General features: G+C 40.8%; 3 protein-coding genes across 4 annotated transcripts in view; 1 reads left to right on the forward strand and 2 right to left on the reverse strand.

Moving 5' to 3' along the window:
• Window positions 1–3837: 3837 nt before the first annotated feature.
• srpx2 (sushi-repeat containing protein X-linked 2) overlaps window positions 3838–22270 on the forward strand; it is a 28648-nt gene continuing 10215 nt past the window's right edge. The window contains exons 1-2 of the mRNA XM_051072470.1: window positions 3838–3978; window positions 9192–9284. The gene's annotated coding sequence lies outside the window, so the exon portion shown is untranslated. The remainder of the gene's footprint in view (window positions 3979–9191; window positions 9285–22270) is intronic.
• On the reverse strand, window positions 11368–12633 carry mid1ip1l (MID1 interacting protein 1, like). Its single transcript, XM_018660174.2, has one exon. The coding sequence runs from the start codon at window positions 12631–12633 to the stop codon at window positions 12115–12117; it is 519 nt and encodes a 172-aa protein (XP_018515690.1). The 3' UTR covers window positions 11368–12114.
• Window positions 12641–22179, reverse strand: tspan7 (tetraspanin 7). Of its 2 annotated transcripts, none has more exons than XM_051072471.1 (8): window positions 21968–22179; window positions 19611–19799; window positions 19446–19520; window positions 19260–19355; window positions 18735–18890; window positions 18505–18588; window positions 17537–17621; window positions 12641–12727 (listed from the first exon to the last, which is right to left on the reverse strand). In XM_051072471.1, exons 1-7 carry the CDS (start codon window positions 22052–22054, stop codon window positions 17553–17555), a joined length of 756 nt encoding a protein of 251 aa, XP_050928428.1. In that variant the 5' UTR covers window positions 22055–22179; the 3' UTR covers window positions 12641–12727; window positions 17537–17552. The 2 variants fall into 2 exon arrangements, with proteins under 2 accessions (XP_050928428.1, XP_018515689.1); XM_018660173.2 differs by lacking the exon at window positions 12641–12727 and adding an exon at window positions 16667–17376 and having other exon boundaries at window positions 21968–22178.

Here is a 22270-nt window from a genome sequence, read left to right on the forward strand (position 1 = left end):
GGATCAGTTATACTGAATTGCATCAGACAGTGTGTTGGTTGGTGCTGTTTGAGCCTGGAGAAAATCTGACTGACTGACGTTTCACAGCAACAGTAAATAAAACACATCGTGGGAGCGGAGAGCAATGTGTGGTCAAGCCCAGCTCTCTTCCCCAGAGACAAAAAGCAGGACTGGAATATTGACTGAACAGTCTCATTTCAAGGTCCTCTTACTCACAGGTTGAGTTTCAGGTGAAGGATAAACTGTTAGCTGTCGTAAATTGTCAATGTGTAACTTTTAAAAGAAGGACTAACACAGCATTCCTCATACAAATGAAAAGTTAAATTCATAAACAATAAACACACACTCAGTGATTTTGCTGTGACAGACTGACTTGTTCTGGTTTGACCAGTTAACCTCTGTTTACATAGATGTTACTGACAATACTGAGTCTATACACCTACTGTATGATTCCTCTCTAGTTGTGCTACTGTTGAAGTTTTAGTTTAGTTTTTTTTTTTTTTTTTGTCTCCCTTTGAGCTGTAAATCCTCAAAACCATATAAAGTTTCAGCTTCTACAGTTTGGTGACACCTGAGCAACAATCTGCTGATGAACAGAGAATCAAACAAATATTGTCAAAAGCTCCAAACAATAGTGTGCTAGGACCTTGAGCTGAGTTTGTTTTTGTTTCTTCAAGGTTGAGTATAAACTGTCAGGCTCAGGGCTGGGAAGGTGAAGTCAGACCTCAGGGCAGTCCAGTCAGAGCCTGAGGAGAAACAATCAATGACTTCCAGTCCTCTGTTTAATCAGGATAAAGGCAAACTCAAAACCATGGTTACAATAATGAAGATGACAGAATAATAATTGGCTTTATTAGTTGTAATGAATTGAAATGATGTTTGGTTTTGATTGTCAGTTTTCAGCTGTAGCATGTTGAGCTGAGCCTCAGTGCCTTGTCAATCTGAATCATGATACTCAGATCAGAGGAGGGGGGCTTTTATTGTAAGATATTTATATTTTCTTTGGTGGAAACTGCCCAGATAGAATAAAAAGAAGATTTAATTATCCCAAACTGTCCACAACTATTTAAAAAGTAGCTCAGCTGAGTGGAAAACTGGCAGCTGACATGCCTACAGTGTGATCTGACTTTATTTTATCCACTAGAGGGAACCAGTGACAGTGACTTAGTTAATAGTAAAACCGAAAAACCTTTCTTTCATTCACTAAGCACATATCCATCAGTTCACAGGTACTGCTGTTCCACTTCACATAAGTTTATTGTTGTGCTACATGAAAAACTACACAGGACACATCAGATAACTCAGCTTCAATCCTTTACAAGAGCAAAGATTCATCTACTTTACTGTTAGCAGCTCTTTACAGGATCAAGACAACATCCAAAACACACACACACAAAGACATGACAGCTTTTCAGTTTCCATAAAGTGTTTGAACTGCAGCTTTCCTGTTCTGACACTGCTGTTGGAGACAGTTTAGAGCCTCATGCAGTGAAGTAACTGAGCCAAATACCAGGAGGCAACATCATGTGAAACATGTTACGACTTCTGCTTAGCCCCACAGGGCAGCTGTTCACATTGGGAAAGTCTGCCCTCTGTGACTAAACACTCAAAAATTTGATATCCGCATAAAATCTTCATGATAATTTCTCTGAATGTAGTATTATTATGCCTTACAGTGATACCATGGCACTCAAAGTAGCAGCTCAAATGCTTCAAATTGACATAAAAGTGCCATTAAATCAGACTTAGTGGTGCAGCTTTACTTCATTACCTCCTCTATTTATCTTTCAATTTGCAGTTATGGAAAGAACAATGCTAATAAACGTTACATCTGCTGTTTTCCATCTTGAAATTAAAGATCAGATCTGTGTTATCTACAGTAATTCAACATATGGGTCCTCTGTTTGATGCCTCAGTGTGACTGTGAAACGCAGAGATGTTTCATTGTGCCGAGATGTGACATACCAGCCGTAGCCCCTCACAGGGCCCCATGGTACAGATGGTCCTAACCACAGTGTAACCTGTGCCGTCGCCACGAGGTTACTGGAGTTCAGTCACTGCTGCGTCCTGGGCTTTATCTCACAGCAGTGATAGCATGTGGCTGCTGCAGATTTGAGCTTGTGTCACGTAGATTTATATTAGCAGAAAGATTTTTATAACATGCTTGTGCTTGAACATGAAGAGCTGAGTCTAAAATACTTTGAAAATGTTTTGGAGTTTGGTGTTGAGGCTTCAGAAGTTTTTGTACTTTTTTTGTTTTTCATCCAGATGGTTCAAGCTGTTCCATGTGAAGCGATCACGTTTTTTTCTTTCTCTGAGGGAGTGTTGGGAAATTTTGACTCTCCTGTAAATCAAGCCTCCTTACATCATACATGGAGTTGAGCTCTCAGGTCCGCCCCCTTCACCAAGCCCCTGCCATGCCCCGCCGCTCATTGGCCTCCTGTTGTGGGGGCTGCAGAGTCTGATTGGTTTAAAACGAGGGCAAGTCTGCACAAGACCTACTGACTGACTGACATGGAAAGAGGAAGGGAGGCCAGGCTGGTGGCCGCTTTGCATTGTTCTTAAATGGAGACACAAAGGAATAAGAGGGAAAGACGTTTAGCACCAAAGTACACCATAAATATCTGTCAAATTAAGTGCATGTGTGAGTGAGGGGTGTGTTTAGTCAAACACCAAAACAATATTCTGCTTCTTTTCATTAAATCTCTCAGATCATTAAAATCTTCCTATCAAACTGAAAACCCTGTTCCTCAAACCCAGTCCAAGTGAGACATGCCAACTTGCCCTTCAACAGGCTTTTCAGGTTGTTAATCATTATTTTGTGCCTGTCTGTGTATTATTTGTTATGAAAATCGGTTTCTCTAAAAGCCTCCTGCATTGCCTTGGGTTCACAGAGGACATCTGTTGTGTCTTTTAACAGCGCTGGGCTCTGGTTATGTAACAGTTCTCGTTGAAAAAAAAAAAAAAACACACACACACACACACACACACACAGAAAGGGGAAGTCCTCTTCACTTAGCTTGCATCAAAAGCTCAGTCTAGATACTTCCCTTTCTCTCAGCTCCCACTGAAAGCAGCTTGTTGTGACCAGAATCTTAAAACGTTAACGAATAAACGCTGTAATCTGTCTGAATTGTCCTTTGGACATTTTAAGGGAACATTTTAGTGTCTGAGACAGATCAAACCTGCTTTCATCCTGTGAGACTACACAGAGCTCTTTTGTTATTATCAGGAGGATTTAGATGGAGGTGTTCTCTCTCTCCACAGCCAGGCCTGTCTGCACTATGTCTGTATATATGACTCTATATTAAGACACTTATAAATCATTCAAGCTCTGTGGAATAACACTCTCCATACAGGTGTTAAATGTCTTTGGTCCATGTTAATATGAAAACATCTGAATGGTCTTTAACCTGTTGCTATCTTTGACACAACTGTTTCATCTCTTCAGCTCTAAATATAAACCCCATGGGGGAAAATAACAGAGTCATGCATTGGCCACTTGCTGTGTTGCAAGGGCACTGACCTTGTCCAGAGATCTGAGTGAGCTTCTGCACACAGGCAATACATCAGCCAGTTTACACGTGCTTAAGAAACCTAGACATAGTAATGAAATCTGGTTAAAATAAAGAAACCGTGCACTTTGTAATTGCTAGCCACGTGAGGGCAAAGCAAAGAAGAGGCGGCCTGCAGAAGCAAATGCTGTAATGCAGTGCAGGTGAATTGAAGCTAAAGTTACAGTGTTAGCTGAAGCACTGAAAGGAACTGAGGTGTTACTTGAAAGGTTAGAGCTGAATGTAGTAAAACTCAGCTCAAGTGTAAGATATAAGAACTAATGGTTCGTTCCAGTTGTACTCGAAGTCGGAATTTCCGAGTCAACTAGAACGCCCCCTGAAGTCGGATTTCCAACTCGGGAAGTCGGAGCAACCCCACCAACCCCGACATAAGAATTCAAGATGGCTGCGACTCGCATCAATGGTAGTGAACACTCTGATCATTTTACAGTTTATAGCAGTTCTGTCTTATTTGTTTAACATTCAGTCAGTCATACACATTCTACTGCTCAATTTCTATCCGTGGACATGTTGCTATGCTGTTTGTATGTGCAAAACACTACATAGAGCTTTGTTATCAGCTGGTATTGCTAGCTATGGCTAGCAATAGCAATTGTTAGTTCGTTCGAAATCGGTTCACGGTCATGGTTTAACGTTACGTATTTTTAACAGTTAAACTTGAACGGCTTTTCAAGAATCTTCTAAAGTGTCTGCATCAAAATCTGACGTTAACAGCTGAGGTTTTCTCCAGATAGAGTGCATATTTGCTTTGGAACTTGTTTATACTCCGAAAGACCACCTGTAAACTCTCCTGCGAACGCCCGTGTTTTTCCGACTTCTCAACTGAAACGCCGTTAACTTGCTAGTGACGTCATTCCCAGTTCAGACTTTCTATATAAATAGAGCGGAGTAATCTGTATACAGTAGAGGGAGCTTGTTGAATGTTTTAACCAAGCAGAAGCCAGCACTGACTGCAGTCATTCCCGGTCCTCATTAAGCCTATTGCCGTGACAGTCTCAGAAACAGAAAGTTTACAGCAACCTTTATTCTTTGTCCTGTGTGAAATGTGAGGTCACAAAAACACTTGATAACCACAAAACCCTCTCGTTAAAAGACAGAGCTTGAGCTGTGATGTTGGAAATCTGATCGGCGTGTTTTCTGGTGGATTGTCTGGGGTTGCCACTAGCACCGCGGACAATGGGAGGCCTTCATGTCAGTGAACACACTTGCACACAAAGCCGCGCCATTGTCTCGCCCTCGTCTTGCAGATTAAGTTAAACGCAGCACCCGGGGCACAGAGACGGACTCGGGCTCTGACCTGTGGAGAACTCGCCTCTTTTATGTCGCTGACCGTGTCGCTGAGAGCAGAGCATCTCAGCTGTAATAGATGACCCTGGTTGTTATCACATGCCTACCTGATAATTAGAGTAAAGGAGGACCCGGGGAGGAACAGAGAGGCATTTACAGACCTGCGGCCACAGTGTAGAATATGATGCATTTGTATAGATTAAATTTGACATTATGCTTTCACATAATGCATCAATAATAATAATTCTATTAATTCAAGATATATAAGAATAAAACACTCAAAAACTTTGAGCACATTGCATATAATATTTTTACTGAAGCAGGATTTTGAATGCAGCACTTTTATTTTAATTGAGTATTATTTCGTTGTGGTATTAGTACCCATTAGTTCTCTGAATGGAGCCATTCTACCACTTCTGCAAAAGGCTCAGAGATCACCTATGGAAAATCATGTGAGGCTTGTACAGTCAAGGTGATATGATACACAAGCAAGCTGACTCTGTATGCATGTGCACACTGTGTACATTGACCTATATATCACACATAAAGCATCAGGGTTTATAAGCATGTGCAGAGCAGACAAGGCCAGGCCAAGGGGATTGTTTGTTCTCTGAGACACTCAGTGTCAGGCTCTAAGCTGCGCCAGCTGGACTCCACACCAACTTGCCTCTTACATAACCTCCTACATTCCTCCCCTATATGTTCTGCACGGAGCAGGCACGTAGTGACTATAATGTGGTGTTCACCAGCAATGGCAGAGTGACATGCTCTGTGGTTTGCGAGCATACCACCATGAGTAAATGGATTTTCTTCAGTGGGAATGAAATAAAATGGGCCCTCTTGTGCTCATAAATGAATTTGGTATTTTCTCCTCCCATGCTAGAGGACTAAATTTCACCAGCAAGGAAGGCCTTTGTAACCCAAACAACAGAGAGATACCAGTCCGGCCCAGGTCATCATCATAAAATAGAGGAGGAAACAGGGATGGTGGGTGGTGCCTCTGTGTTGTGGGGGTTCAGTAGGAAAGCCTCCGCTAAAAGAGAACATGGTGTTCCCGGCTTCACAGCTGCGTCCACATGCTGACAAGACAAAAGACCTGAGACCGATCTGAGAGACAGGACAGCAGCTTTCATCCATCACCACACTCTTATACACAGGATTTGTAACTGTTGGTGCTGTAATCAAAGTTTAATACAGAGGCCTTGTCCAAAAGTCAAAATGATAATGTAGGAATAGTGACCTCCAATAAATTCTCGACTGTAGACAACTGCAGCATCAGCATGCTGCTCTGCAGTATCAGTGATGGAGGACGTATTCAAATCCTTTACTCAAGTAAAAATACTGAAACCACAATATAACAATTCTCCATTAAAAGGAAAGTGCTGCATTCAAAATCTTAAGTAAACATATGCAACATATATTTAAAGTAGCGAGACCAATCCTCTGTATGAAGTGACCATTCAAAAATGACCAGAAAGAGGTAAAACATTACCACAAAGAAACAGAGAACAATCACAAAGAGATGCAAAATTATCAATAAACAATACACAATGACCAGAAAACCACAGCATAACTATGAGGAGCCACAAAACAACAGGCACATCTGTGGTATGTACAATTTGGATTTCTTCTCCTCTGTGGGAGGACTGGGTGACATGAATAAATAATTTCATTATTAATGATATACCATTTATTATGGCAGAGAACCGGGGCTAAACCAGACCTAAACTTAAGTCTTAACACATTTCTGTCAGAAACTATGCCTGACTGGTGTTGAAGTCTGATCCTCTGGTCAAACTCTTTAGACCCACCCCTGGTCCCAGAATACCCTAGTACCTGATTTTAGTGCCATAAAGTCACTTCCTTGCCTTACTTTAATCAAAACAATACTAGCTAATGACAGAAGCTAAAGCCTCTTAGACAATACATTACTCATTAATATCCTAATTGATCACAGTACACAGTTCACATGGAGTTAAACATAAACAAAAACAAGCCATGGTTTCCCTTGTACGGGCTTGACCTGTTTCTGAGGCATGTAGCTCTGGCACAATCATAAAGACGTTCTATTGACTAGGTTCTTAAAGAAACGCTTGAATTAAGTCGCTGACAGTTTAACTTTCTCACTGAATTATATCATTCATAGCTGAAGGACTCACTCCATGAATTATGGATATGATCCTCACACAAATCTCTGTTTTCGTCACAGATGTTTTCCATGACCACGTTGCTCTTGTTGCTGTGTGGGAGACGTTGAACACACAGAAATGTTAATAACATCAGTGAGCATGCTGGTTCTCATTACGTCTGCAGCACAAGGCAGCATATTGTACATCTGAGCCGTGCACAGCGATGTGGCCTCCACTGTCTTTCACATGGGTCTATTTTATGCCGTAGTGATGCCTAGCAACACCAAACTCCACTGCTCACAGTAACGTACATCACAGAACACAACAACAAAATGGTTTTAATCACAAGCAACAGTTACCTTGTGACCAAGTTAAACACCTAATTCAGGCTTCTTCAAGCAGGTTGGTGCTATCTTCTGATTAGACACCATCTATAAAGTGTAAATCAGTTATGAGCCATTCATGAGAACAACTTTTGAGCTGCCAGACTGTAGAAAATCCTCCTTTATTGTGACATTTTGTCTTAAAGCAAACTCTTTGATTCCTTTGGTAGACCTCTCCAATGAAAAGTTTGACAATGCATCCTCTGGCAATCCAAAAGTTGCTTTTATCAATGGCTTACGACTGAACTATGAATTAGCATTAGTAATCCAATAAATCCTTCCTTCAAAAATGTTACTTTATTACAAGTATTAAATGCAAAGTATACCTAAAAAGATCATAATACTTCTTCCACTTCTGCCAGTGAGATAACGCCTGCTGGAGGCCTCTGTAACATAATGTTTTCTTAGTTCTGTCTAAATTCACTTGCAGTTCAAGTTCACATATTTGTCAGAGGTTTGCGGAAACATGCCAGGATATTAAATCAAACAGAACAGTAAATGCACTCAGGTGTTTGCTCAGGGAGCAGAGCTGTCACTGTTGAAATGTTCAGAATATAAGTGATAAGAGCTAACAAGGTGTAGGCGTGGCGGCCAGATACACGTTTGTACTGTAAATGCAGATATGAGCCTTTTTTTAGAATCATGTTATTGACCCTTAGACGTCACCCTTCCCCAGCACCTGTGTCAGGTTGACTTGATCTCTGCCTCATAAAGTAATAATCTCTGCTCTGTCTGGTTGTCTGGGGCTTTGTGTCTGTTAGATAGGAGTACAGTTGTTGAGCAACAGACAGTGCTGCTGAAGTGAAGCAGGGCGCTGCCAGGGAAGGGACAGCGTGCAGACGCTGCCATTGTCTGCCAAGTCTGCAATCACGCAGCCTCATGTTGGCAGGCCAGGCAGGGCAAAGACCTGCCAACCACACTGGGGCCTTTCAACACCCAAGATCATGTCCCAAGATCTGTCGGTCACATTACACTGAACCCAAAACCCCCTTGCAACACCCCAATTCACCCAGAGCATGAGAAATATATCATCATATCTAAGCGACACTTAACATTAAAGTCTCAATTTCTATAAAGCCACAAGCGTCTAGCATAAGCAGATTTTATATTGTATGTAAAATGCTATTTAACTTTAAAGAATATAGTGCTTCACACTTTTCTAAATGTCTGCTGTGCATGGTGAAACAGCACATCTTCCTCACAACTTGGAGCTGTGCCAAATCTGCGATAAACAGACCGAGTGGTTGCAACTATTTGCTCTCAGGTTTCTCAAGACATTAATGTGACTGGGGAGACTTGTGCAGTGGCAGTCAGAGCAGTATTACAGAGTATCACTGTCAAGGTTCAGGCCCTTTGAAATTTGTTTTAAGAGTGTTCAATGGAAAATACAAATTTAAAGCTCACATTTGAAGAGATATCTGCAAGAAATATCTTTCTAAACAAATAATATATACTACTCTATGCACTTCCACATACTTTGCACTATTTGAAAGCTTGTTTACAGATTTAAGTAAGTTTAATATGTATATATATATATATATATACATATATATATGTGTGTGTGTGTGTGTGTATAGAACACGCTATATATAGAACAAGCATTAGAACATGCTTTTTCTTCTTGTTGCAAGAAGATTGATACCAGTCTCTTGTCATAGGAAGCTATAGTCGCTGGTTAGCTTAGCTTAGCATTAAGACTGGAGACAGAGGGAAACAGATAGCTGGCTATGTCTGCAGTTAACAAAATTTGCTTACCAGCACGTCTAAAGCTCAGTGATTAACATGTTGTGTCTTGTTTTATTGTTGGTTCTGTGCAGGACTGTTTTCTTGGCTTCATGGAGTCTCTGCTGGTTTCCTAGTAACTGCTAAAAGACAAGAAGTAGTCAGGCACATAACCTCCTCATAAAGAGGTGAGTATTGGAATATTTCTTTTCCCCTTTTGTACAGATTAAAACAAACAAAATGAATGCCTTAATTTGTGAGCTTTATGGTACTAGTAGGTGAATTTTGTTACCTTCAGACAGGCTAGGCTAGCTGTTTCCTCTTGTTTCCAATATTTATGCTAAGCTAACCTAACTACCTGCTGCTATCACTTAGTATTTAGTGTACAGATATGAGAGAGGAATCAGTCATCTTACCTAACTCCAGAAAACAAATCCTAAAATACTGAGCTCTTGCTGTAAATAAGATTTGGCCATTTGGGGGCAGCAGAAACAGGCTGCGATATTAACGCATGATCACCTTTTGATATGGTTTTGATTTGGTAAACTTGTTAGCAACCAGTTGTCTCTATCATACATGAAGCAGTTACAGAGCAACAATATCTTTCATTTGGAGTCATGTTTCTGGGCGCCTGATGAACGTAAATTGTAACATTTACTGTTTTTTAGCTCTGTTTTTGGTCTCTACCAACTCCCAAGGGAAACATCAGGCTTTTTAGCTGCTAAATACTCCACTGAACTCACTGTAAAGCTCTGCAAAGAACAGGTTCATAGGGTTCATAATTATTGGCAACTATACATTGTCACATTATTTCACATTTGATATGTTTTAATTCTAAAAATCTAGATTATAGCTGCTTTCAATGTGGACTCAATAAGGGATTAAAAGACTGGTAAATATGTAGATTAGTTTGCTGTAAAGAAAAAGAATAGAAACCTCATTTCTATTCGCGTTCGCTGTCTGGCCAGCTGTCACCAGTTTGGTTGACCCAGTTAATCTGAGTGGGCTGAGGCGCACTGACCAGCACAGCCATTTTGATTTGCAACCATTTGTATGGCCCATTGTGAGTGGAAACAGACTCTCACCACAGGGCTCATGCAGCACTTTTATGCAAACTCTCTACCCTCGCGTCCTCACTGCTGCTGGTCAGGAGAGCACTAGTTTGTTTGACTATGCCTGCTCTGCACTTGCTTCCTGGATGCCCTTCATCGCACTACAATCTCTTAATCACTGCTGTGCCTTTGAGAGAGAGGGGGGGGGGGGGGGGGGGCCTTTGTGAACGGATTGGCTAATCTTGGTGGAGCTGTTGCTAAGGGGAGGGTTTTGCCTGGTGATGGATAGATGTGGCAGCTCGCAGGGGCAACCACTTTGAGCAACATATACATCAATTTAATGTTTCATTTATACTCCACCGCCATCATGTTCAGTGTGACAAAGCTGTAGAAATCTGTCACTGACATCCTCTAAATCTCCTCCAGAGGTTTTAAAGATCATGTTCTCTGTGCCACAAGGGTGCCATCTATTTTTTATCAAGTTTATTGTCTCACCAAAAAAATAAAGTCTTATCACCTCTGACAGGTCAGTACACTTTACAGCTTTTTATGGCCCTGTCTCAGCCATTATTCCCACTGTTTGAGATGATTAGTGGACTGTGTAAATGTCAACAAAATTATTAGATTAAAAAGAAAATAAGCACAGAAATGGGTTGTGTGTGACAGTATAGGCACAATTGCATATCTAATTGTTATAGTATTGAGATTTTTTATGAGCTGCAATATTTACATTCAGGTATTAAATTGCATCTATAATCTAGGAAAAACAAACTTGGGTTGCTGCTCCCTAAAGGGCATCAAGCAGCAGGACATTTTGTTAAAGTGCTGCAAAAACATTACTGCAGGACATTTGCCTATCAGCACAACCATCTATTTGCATGACACTGATGATATGAAATGGTGGAGTGTTTGAGGGGAGCCATGACCCGTTTTACAGCACTGCTTTACATCTTCTCCTTTTAGGTAAATCCTCAACAAATCCCTCAACACCAACATTACATAAAGCTGCTAAACCTGCCCTACATAATAATAAAAAGGGAACTGTGAGTTAGTGTACTTTCCATGTTATAGCATGTCATAAGGCATCGCCACACATTCTTGCAGACTTTAAAGTGCTTTATACAGCTCGTATGAAGTAGAAAAACAAAAATATACACAAGGGTATTAACACCTCCAACATCCTTCCTGTGTCAGTGATGAAAGAAACCAAGGCAGAAAATAAAGTTTCCAATTATTTATTTCACTTTTACTGCATTTCTGCTTCAATATAAAACTGTTTTCTGAAATTTTCAAAGACAAACAATTGAGTCATTTCATCATGAACACCTTGATGTGACCATGTAAGCAGACAGACAATGGGGGAGTTAACTGAACAGGGCATGAGGGTATACAAAAAGTCAAGGCACACCATGTTACAGTAACACCAAGTGGAAAGATTTAAAACCTCTGCAGGATAAGAGCCCTTCAGCTCAGCATTAAAATAATATATTTATTTTAAAAAGGAGGGACAGAACAACCAGCATTCAATATCTCCTACAGTCAAACCTTTTATTCACAAATCAGACATCAATTCTGGTGACAGATTCATGTTCATGTCAAGACAAGGGTGGGGTGGGGGGTGGGGGGTGCAACGTTTCTGCACGAACCAGAGCTGTGCTTCATTAGGACTTGGGAACAGATTCAATTAACCTCCACCGAGCACAAAACGTCAACCTCTGCACTGACAAAACAGGTGCAGCTTTGGCGTGTGCAGGCATCACTGGTTTCAGGTTTGTTGAGGGATGCTGGAGTGTAGCTACACAGGAGTGAGAGAAGTCACAAAGTGGTTGCCCTGGTCAGTTCACTGTCCATTGAGATCTAGTGCGAAGAGATGGGAGGGGGACAGGGGGGTCTTCTCAACACATCCCATTGTTGCAAGTCAAGCAGTCAGGGTGGAGGTGGCATGGTGCAAAAAGAAAACAGACTTCTATCTCATGAAGTTTCCTCCCCCAATTTCCCGCTTGTATCTGTTGGTGAGGTGGTCTGCTTGCATTGTGAGTTTGGACAGAACTCCAAACAGTCCTCTGAGGTGATAGTGAAACTGATACTCCAGATCAGAGTTGTCATCCGGGAGCAGATCCCCGGTGACCGGCGGCTGCTGCTGCTGCTGCTGCTGCTCCTCCTCCTGTTTCACTGCCATCTCCAGGAAGCTGGCGCCGCTGCTCATCTCCTTCTTTAGCAGGCCCCACTCCATGTCATTCTTTATGGACTTGAGGAGCAGGTAGTGCTCATACATGTCCCTCTGCTTGTTGGGACATGGCGGTTCAGGGTTGTTATTGTTATTGGCCTCCACCTCGTTGGCCCCCTGCTCCTCCAGGGGCACGTCCCGCAGCAGGCTGGGCACCATGATGGTCTCATCCATGTTGTTGGCAGCTGCTATGAAGCGGTGCATGACGTTGATAAGAGAGTGCTTGTTGCTGGCGGAGTCGCTGCTGATCTGCATCATTTTGAAGGCTTTAAGAGGCTGGCTTGGTTACAGTGAAGAGCTGGCGGGTGGGGTTTTTAAGGCAGGGCTGCTTGGTGTTGTAGAGGTGGCTGATCTGCAAAGAGGAAGCAAGGGAACATGAGGATGCATGAAATGGACAGAAGACTGGAGCAGATGCTGCAAAAAAGGCAAACCCAGGCCCCACTTTCAAATACAGGTTGCATGGACAAAAGGCAACCGATTCAGATCCTGTGTCCACCCCACCCACACACACACACCACACACACACACACACACACACACTAGAGTGCAGCTAGGTTGCAGGAAACATGATGAAATAGAGGCAGCTCATTCACGGAGGTTTCTAGCTGCCAAAACACACACACACACACACACACATCTCGACAACTATATGAGCAATCACCCTTATTTTTGCCGCAAAGTAAAACCCGAATCGCATCAATATGACCTTGACTTCCTGCTATTGAGATAATCCTGAATACTCGCTAGGAAGGATTTGAATACAAAAAAGGGATGTAGACTGACCTGAACCCACGAGGTAACCTGAGATAAATGTTTCTTGGCGTGCTCGTTAGATTAAACCAAGTCTTCTCAGGCTCCGCGTACCACCCGCCGGGAAGGAACATGAAAATTTCCCCGACTAACTGGCAGCTGAACCTTGCTTTTATACCCGACACGCCGGGTTGGGGTGGACGGGAAAAAATAAAGTCCACCCTCCGTCTGTTTTCTCGCAGAGCCAATTGGGCAGCATGCAAGATGTAGGCAGGTTTAAACAGCATCTGATCCAAACCAGACCAATGACAAAACGCACCGCAGCTGCCAGTCAAATGTACTTTTCTCTCTCTGGCTTCGTCTGTAATTAGCTGCACCCTATTTGCTTTCATCGTTTCCAGGCCGTTTGTAGCCGGAGGCAACACTCACGCAAAGGCTGCAGCCGGGAGCGCGCGCGCTGTGCATCATAAGTCACGTCAAATGTGTAATTTAACAGGTGTTTTCGCCTTTACACACAAAAAATATACATGGTGCAAAGTTATCTGTATCAAAAAAATTACGAAGTTCAGTTTGAAACCGTTTTTTCGCTTATATCTGATGTTTCCAAAGGCAGGCAGTATTTATTGCGGTGTCAGTTTATTGTTAAACAAGTACTGCCACCTGGTGGTTGGACTTTCTCACAGATAATTTGAACAAAAAAACCATCATCACACTGATTTATTTTACTTGTAGGAGATAATCCGTCAGTTACAGTCCATATATAATACCCATAATGCTCATTTCTAATATAATCTTGAATTATTCTGGAGGAAATGTTGAGTCTTACCAGATGATTTTAGTCTGAAAATGCTCCACTGTCCAACTGTAATGCACAAGAGTGATACTAAAACTTAACACTGAGGTATCGACCCCTCAGGTTTATCTACATGTATGGACGTCAGCAGGGATGAGAGGGTAGCAGGCATTTTGATGTGTGGCAGCAGGAGCAGCACAGGTGTAGTTAATCAAGTTAATTAATGATGAGGTTTGGCAGTGATGCTGCATTGTTACAGCTTTTAGTTTCACCTGTCAAGTCTGTGTGTGTGTGTGTGAGTGAAAGAGAGAGAGAAATCAGGGCTAAAAACACCTCCAACTGGTATTAATAGTAACTGAAATTCTTATCAGTAACCAGATATCTACCGTGTTTATTCAAATTGACACCCTACAGTGTGGTCAGTACAGTCTGAAGGTGGTAAAATCTCCAAAAATATTTCTAACTGGAGTCTTTCAGGTTCATTTACATGCTGTTGAAGACAGATGTTTCAGTGATGTGTGCTTCAACATCTATATTTAGGACAAGGGAAGACACTGATTAAAGGAGAAGTTCACAGTTTTTCAAGTCTGTCTTAAAACAATAGTCACAAATCTTGTTTATACTACCATTAAAAGATCCCTTCCTAATTTGCTTTCAAGTGATTATTGTTTTAATAATTTCCATATTTCCACTCTGACTGGTTTCAGTATCAAGATGAATACAGAATACAAATATCTCAGCATATGGCATGGAGACAGATTAACATTAAAATATCACAGATGCCCTTGTTATTAAACTGTGACAGAAGCTCAGCTTCTATACAGTAACAAACAGTTTCCCTCTGAGCTATAGACAAACAATCGTTGAAGTGGTTCTCAGTCCTGGATTATGGGGGTTATATACCAACATGCTGCTGCCTCCACTCTGGGGGTTCAGACTCCATTTACCACTTTGCCCTCAGGTTTATTACTGAAGATAATTATAATAATTTATAATAAAGTCAGTTGGCATTCCCTGGTTGAGAGACATTAGAAACATTGGTACTTATTTATCAATGAGGCCGTTAATGGAAAACTGTCTTCTTATGTATCATCCCTGCTGCTTTGGCACACTGGCCCATACTTAAGTGTGATTGGCTGATGCTTCAGGAACTTAGAACCACAATTGATCTAATAAAGACCGCCTCTGCTGTTAGTAAAGCAATTTCATGGAATAATTTGCAACGTCATTTAAAAATCAAAACACTCATGCCTTTCTGTAATTTAAAGGACCTTCTCAGTTATTGTTCTCATTCTGCTTGTGACTGTTTTTGATTGTCTAATGTCTGTTTTGTTTTATCAGTGTGCTTGTCCTTCCTTCTTACTTCCCTGTGATCTCTTACTACTGTAAACAGGGTGTTGCTGTGAAAGAGCAGCCAACCTACTTTGCAAAGTGATAGGGAACAAAATCCACAGTCCTCATTTTATGCAAGTATGAGGCCTCGGCAGTCTGAGTTTAGTCAGATCTGGTGGATGTCTTCCAGAGTTTCACTGCAGCTTGACAGGGAAACACTCTCAAGGGAAACAAAGGAAAGAGGAAATTTTGGGAGATATCCACCTGACTTGACTAACTCAATCTGCTGAGGCCTCGTATTAACATCAGATAAACAACTGAAAATGTTTGTGCCCAAAACAGAAGAGATCTTTTAATGACCAGTATGAACAAGACACGTGATCACAGCCAGTAAAACCTGTTTAAGTATTCATATGTGAACCTGTCGTTTTAAGACAGACTTGAAAAATTGTGAACCTGTCCTTATATTGTTTTACACTTAATTTCTCAACATTCACTGTGGGTTGTCAGGCAGCCTCATCTAACATACTGCACTCTGCAGGAATTTGAGCTAATTCAACTTTAACTGTGTTGACATTTATTTTATCAAAATAGACACAACATCAGATTACCAGTTATACGGAGATATATTTGGTTGTATAAAGGGGAAAAACAACATGAGGAGTACACATGTGCCATGTTAACAGACCAAAGATGTTTCAATCAATGTAGCATAGAGCTTGAAATCAAAGACTGATGGTGACATCTAGTCAGAAAACCTTTGGTTCATACTTAAAAATTTGCATAATGAAAACCAAAATTAATCAGTTCTGAATTCCTGGGTTCCAGTCTTCTTTTCATTTCAGTCCTCTCTCCCTCCTCAGTTTGGCAGAATACAACAATTAAAGCTGTGTTGATATATAAATATTGTGATAGACTAGATCTCGTGTGAATCATTGTCTGCTGTAGATCAGTATAATCTTCCTTTATCGTCTCTGAGCTCAGCCGTCACTGAGTGAAATTAACAGTAAATTCATGTTTGATCATACAGTATACACATAATTTTCTCTCTCAAAGGTTTTAGGATATAGATGTCTGAATGCACTTATATTTTTCTCAAATACTGTCACATTACATAAAGGCTAATCTTCATACAATTACTCAGTCAAATAGATCACAATAAGCCTCATAACCAGTATTAATTAATACCCCTAGCTACTACCACAGCCTGCACCAAGGCATCAAAACTTTACATTTAATACTGTTTTATCCTTAAATATTATGCTGCTGTTAAATTAAAAGTTGCCTACATACAGAAACTAAATGCCTTTCACATCCTGTGTTTTGTATGGATCCCTCACAAGGCCCCAAATAACTGAGTCACATTCATCTGCCAATATATCCTCTTCAGCTGTGGAACAGACACATACTAAGCCCTTTGGTAAAGATACTGGAGTTTATCTTTATTTTTTTCCAAGTATTTCACATGCATCCACAAAAGAATAAACAATTTAACACTGAAAACTGTGACATGAAAGTGGCTGGGCTGCTGTCATTGGCACACGTGGACGCAGACTTTCAACAATACTGGCCTACACAATCAATATCAAAGCTCTTTTTCCACACAGCTCTTGAGTCTTTACTGTAAATGACACATACTTGATTTCAGGGTGGCGACCTCTCGTCTTTCCTCTCGGGCTAAACAGGTTTCACACACAGAAATTCACTTAGTGTTGCAGAGAAAGTTGAACATTTATCAGCTTATTGTCTAGATTTCATCTGCTACAGACTACACACTAATTATAGCAAAATTACGAAATAAGGCAGCTGCATTATACAAAGACACAGGAGTTAATGAACTGAAATGACAAAGTAACGTCTATGTAATGACATTTATGTTTGATGGTAATTCCCTAATTAAGTCCCAGGAGTAACACTGATCTCTGAAATGTCCAGGTCCCTTTACTTTTCAACATGATTCCCTTCTGTTTGTTTGTCATTGGTGAGATTGAATAAAATAAGAAGCAGTAAGTGTTTTTCCCTCTCTATGATGATAATAACTATCACACACACATACGCACACACAATATTAAAATCACAGGAGATTCATTTAACTCAGTTTTCCTCAGGAGCTGCCCATCAGTGACCTGCAGACACGGACACAGCTGATTTGTATTTGCATGTGAACATTAGATCATTAAAATCTCTCCTGCAGTTTCTTAGGCAACTAAATTCACAATCTTTGTTTGGCACAATCTGCATTAATTTGACTCAATATTTAATAACTTTGACAATAAAAAGTCTCACCTGTTGAAGATCACTGTTAGACCATCTCATATTGGTTGTTGGTGATGTATCGAGACAAGCAGCAGGCCAGGAATATCCCAATGAGCTGAGAGGAAATAGATTTAATAAATATATAGAGTTGTCAAAACGCAGACACAGTTCCAATCAAAATACACCAAATTAATCTGTGTTCCTCTTGTATGAAAGGAAACAAGTGCGCAGTAACTACATCAATGCTCAGACAAGTTGTAACTGACTCTACACATGAACTGCTGCATATTTTTCAAAGTGAAAACAAAGTTGAAGTAATTACTCCTTGTAAATGTTATCTGATTCTCCACAAGTGCTTGGCTTGGTGTGCTGAGTTTTACAATCAGATGCTTGTGTGCTCATGTTTGTTTTTACATTCATATCATCTAGGGCTGTGAAAACCTCTCTCTCATTAACTACTCCATGTATTATTGAGACTTAAAAGTTGACTCTATGGTGAGCCGTAAATTGAGATTGTGAAGGAGATGGGATATGTAGCGCATAAATTTCCGACTTAAAATTCACCATAAATACAGTGCACTTGTTTAGTTAAAGGTATCCAGTGGACTTTCTGACCACTGGCTGTGCTGTAGAGCTGTGGGGGAGCTGTAGCTGTCGGTTGTCTGGTTGTCTAGATGTCTGGATGTCTGGTTGTCTGACTGGTCCATTTATTTTATTTATTGAATTAATTTACAACAACAACAGTGTAAATAAACACTTCTGTAAATGTGCCAAAGTTAGTCAAAAGGTTATTTTTCACCTGTAGTTCCTGTGTTGATGTTGCTCCACTAGATTCTGCATCACCAGACCTCAACAATGAAACTGGAGTAAAATGTTTCTACAACTCATGGGACCAACGGCCAAAGAACTAGATCTGATTTTGTACTTTAACCCACCAGAAGTACAACACAGCCCCATTTGTTCTGAGACAAAATATCTGGGAGAACAACATGATGTACCTGGAAGAATGCAATCCCAAAGGAGATCCCTGCGATGATCCCCAGATTGGCCTCCATCACCTGAGTCACCTTGGCGAAGCAGCCCTGCACAGCAGAGAAACAAAGATTGGCTGCTGGACAGATTGTGAGCTAAACTGGTGACCCTGTGTGTTGCTAGTACACATTTAAAATCACTTTACAGTTTGACTGATTTGAAGCCACATGAGTGTTGGTGTGGGCAGTGAACTCACTGTTGTGTACACCTCACTCCCAGCCTTGTTGATGTCTTTCAGGGTCTCCTCTGAGCACTTGGTGTTGTCTTTACAGCAGCTGACAGGGATGCCCTTTGCTTTAAAGTAATCCGTCTCGCTCCAGTCAGTGTAATTTCTCACCCCGCAGCAATGCAACTACGCAAAACAAGTAGAACAAATTTCTTTATTCAACAGAAAAGTACCTCAAAAGAGTGTTTTTAAGAATGAAAAACAACCCAAAAAAACAGCTGGATGTTGGTTTTCCCGCTACAATACACCGAGTGATGTCAGTGCAGATGTTTTGGATCACCAATTGGGAAAACACCTGCATTGACAACTTGGTTGAGAGTTTAAACCCACAGAGAGCGGCGGTGCAGCAGCGTTTCTCTGCTCACTGTGGTCCACTATTTAGTTACCCTTTAAAATATTCTTCTATAAACATGAGTTCGTTAGTTTGTTCAGCGAGACACAAACAAAGTCAGATAAAAACGACGCCATTAGTGTAATGGGAAACCTCCTACTCACAGTAATCTGGATGCCGTCAACTGCAGTGCTGCTGCTGTCGGTGCCATTGTAGGACTTCACTGCATTTTCAAAGGCAATACCTAATTTGGCTTTGATCTGGTGGATTCAAAACAAAGTTGAGCATATTTCAGTGAGCTGATGTGATCTATTTGTGGAATATTTTAGTGTTTAGCGCCAGAAACTTGCCTCATGTCTGAAGATAAAGCCTGACACGCCTGCCACAAGCTCAGCCAGGAACACCAAGGTCAAAAACATGGCATACTGAAGAAGGAAAACATGGAAGACAAACATTTATATACGGTCAAATCTGAGGGAAATATGTATTTCAGGGATTACTGCTACTTCACTGACCAGTTTGAGCATCCATGGGCTGCCACGGCATGTAGCGAAGCAACCAAACAGTCCAAAAATAACGATGGTGGCTCCGGTCCCGATGAGGACATATGGTGCATTGGTGCTCTCCTCAGAAGCCAGGGAGAAATAGGCCTCCAGGCTCACCTTCCCCCACACCCCGACTGCCAGCAGGATCATGCCTGTGACCTGAGGGAGACAGCAGGGCGAGTCAGCCTCGGCATCAAAGAGTCACAGAGAAAGACGAGGAGGGTTTTTAGGGCTGCGTCTGACACAAAACCTGAGATTAAAGGCTCAAACCCACTCGCCTAAATTACCAACATGTTCAGCAGCATTTTATCAACTCTGAATCATTTTAAATGACCAAATCTGCAGTCTTTAAGCTTGGCTGTGTATCAAGCAGGGATCATTCAGACATGGCTCTTCAGATAGACCAGTGATTTGCACTAAATTGGGCAAATATCAAGGGTAGATTTAATTAAGAACCACGATGGGCTAAATCCAGGAAAAACGCAATTTCCATTATTGATTTCCTTTATTAAATCTTCACTGTTCCCCAGGGGAGAAGTGCAGATAAAGAGAAACTGATGAGTTAAGAGGAGGATGTTTAAGCTCAGAGACAGATGTGTATTGAGTATAATGTTGTTCGCAGTCATGATATTTTCTAAACTCTTTTTTCACTCGTGTCAGACGTGATTCACACCCTGCAATGTGTTTATTTATCTGTCAACATCATAGTAAAAACACACCTGGGGTACCTCACCAGCCTCAGCCTGTGGTTCAGTCATCTCAGCATCTTTTCCTTTAACGCTGCCCACACAAGTCATTAGCCTGAGGGGAGGCATCAGCTCAGCCAGCCACGAACAATAAATTGTCAGATAAAAGCACTGACCTGAACTTTGTGTTAGCAGTAGCAGCAGCCTAAGAGATGGTTGTTTGCTTAGTACAAAGATTAATGGTGGAAACAATGATAAGTACTCATTTTCCTTCTGAATACAGGCTTATTTTAACATTACATGTAACTGTGGCTGCAACTAGCAGTCATTTTCATTGTCAGTTATTTTGCTGATGTCACAACTGATAATTTTATTAATGAAATATTAGAAAATAGTGAAAATGCTTATGTTATAACTTGCCGCAGCCCAAGGTCATGTATTCTTATTGTTTAATTTGACTAAAAAGTCCAGATATTCAGGTTACAATCAAAAATAACATAGCTAAGCATCAAGTTGTAACTGTAAGAATTCACCAATTAACTAATAAGTCGGTCAAGAGAAAACAAATCAGCCGTTGGAGGAGATTCAAGGAGAATAAAGTTTCCAATAATAAAAACTTAGCAGTTAATCAAAATGTAAGGATTTACACTGAGTTTTTGTTTTCCTTAAAATAAGTACCAAATTACATAGTTCTTTTTTAGAATTAGCAGCAACTATTTTGATCATTTATCATTTAACGTCTTTTTTGTCTTCATGGGCCAAAATTATCCAGCCTCTTAAATGTGTGTATTTTATGTTTACTTATGGTTTCTTTTTAGGTTTCCTGAGCCTTTAACAATAGTTAACTGAATCAGGACTAAAGCTAATGATAATTTTAATGATAATCCCTTATAATCCCCATTATAATTACCACATCCCAATGTGACATATTCAGATGCATTATTTTATTCCAAAACCCTAAAATATTAAAATATCTATCAAGTGTTTTTACTTCTAGTAACCATAGATACGTTTTCTGTGGATTTGCAGTTCTAAACTTTTTTTTTTTTTTTTTTGAGCAGTTTCTGCCATTTTATAAACCAGACAATTCAGTACAGTACAGTCACAGACCTTTTAAAAAACTGATTGGCAAATAACGAGCTATCGACTTATTTCCGGTCAGTCGACATCAATCGAATAATCGACGACTCCTTGCTTCTTTACGTTACTAAGTTGTAATGTGTAACAACAAACTAACATTTAACAGATAATGCATTACTTCAAATAACTTAGTTACACTGTAAGTCAGTTGGGCGAAATGTTGTTTTCTCAGTCAGTGGCAGAAATATATAACGGCTGTTTTTAGGACACGTACGAACCGTTGATAAATTTTCTCCGAGTGGACGAACAACATTAACATCTGCTTCAACGTCTCCAACCGTCGGTGAATTTTCAACAAGTGGTTCTTTATGCCAACACAAAACTAACTCCACTTTGACTTGTGCACAGTTATTCAACATATTTTAAGTGCTTCTGTGTCTCTGTCGTGATTTGAGGAAATGATGTAGTTTAGCCTTGTTGGCATCGCTGTCGCCGCTTTAGCCCATTGTTGCTCCTTTAGCTTGTTGTCCCCCCCATTACATTACATGTCAGGATACTCACCCAGAATATGAGGCTGTAGGAGATGAGGAAAGTCTTCAGGCAGGTAATCACTGGCTTCGTCTGAAGCCGTCGAGACGGCGGTGACATGGTGGTGTTTTTACTTTGAGCTGCAAGATACAGAAAGAAAAGTTGACTTCACAGCGCCCTGGATCGGAGAGGAGAAAAAAAACTTCGGGGATAAATCCAAGAAGAGAGGGGGAAGTGTCGTCACTAACCCAGATTCACTTTCCTGAAGGGATGAAAAAAACATGCACTGAAAACACTGGACTGACGTTAACCCTAAAATGGCCAACTCACATAGGG

The sequence above is a fragment of the Lates calcarifer genome, linkage group LG8, assembly GCF_001640805.2.
Source record: "Lates calcarifer isolate ASB-BC8 linkage group LG8, TLL_Latcal_v3, whole genome shotgun sequence".
Taxonomy (NCBI): domain Eukaryota; kingdom Metazoa; phylum Chordata; class Actinopteri; family Centropomidae; genus Lates; species Lates calcarifer.

Bases quoted from the DNA above. Each gene is read 5' to 3' on its own strand.
- mid1ip1l (XM_018660174.2), bottom strand. From the start codon at position 12,633: ATGATGCAGATCAGCAGCGACTCCGCCAGCAACAAGCACTCTCTTATC.
- tspan7 (XM_051072471.1), bottom strand. From the start codon at position 22,054: ATGTCACCGCCGTCTCGACGGCTTCAGACGAAGCCAGTGATTACCTGC. The intron at 19,800-21,967 runs GTGAGTATCCTG...TGTCTCCCTCAG, and splicing joins CCTACAGCCTCATATTCTGG to GTCACAGGCATGATCCTGCT. The intron at 17,622-18,504 runs GTACATCATGTT...ATTTCCTCTCAG, and splicing joins TTGGGATTGCATTCTTCCAG to CTCATTGGGATATTCCTGGC.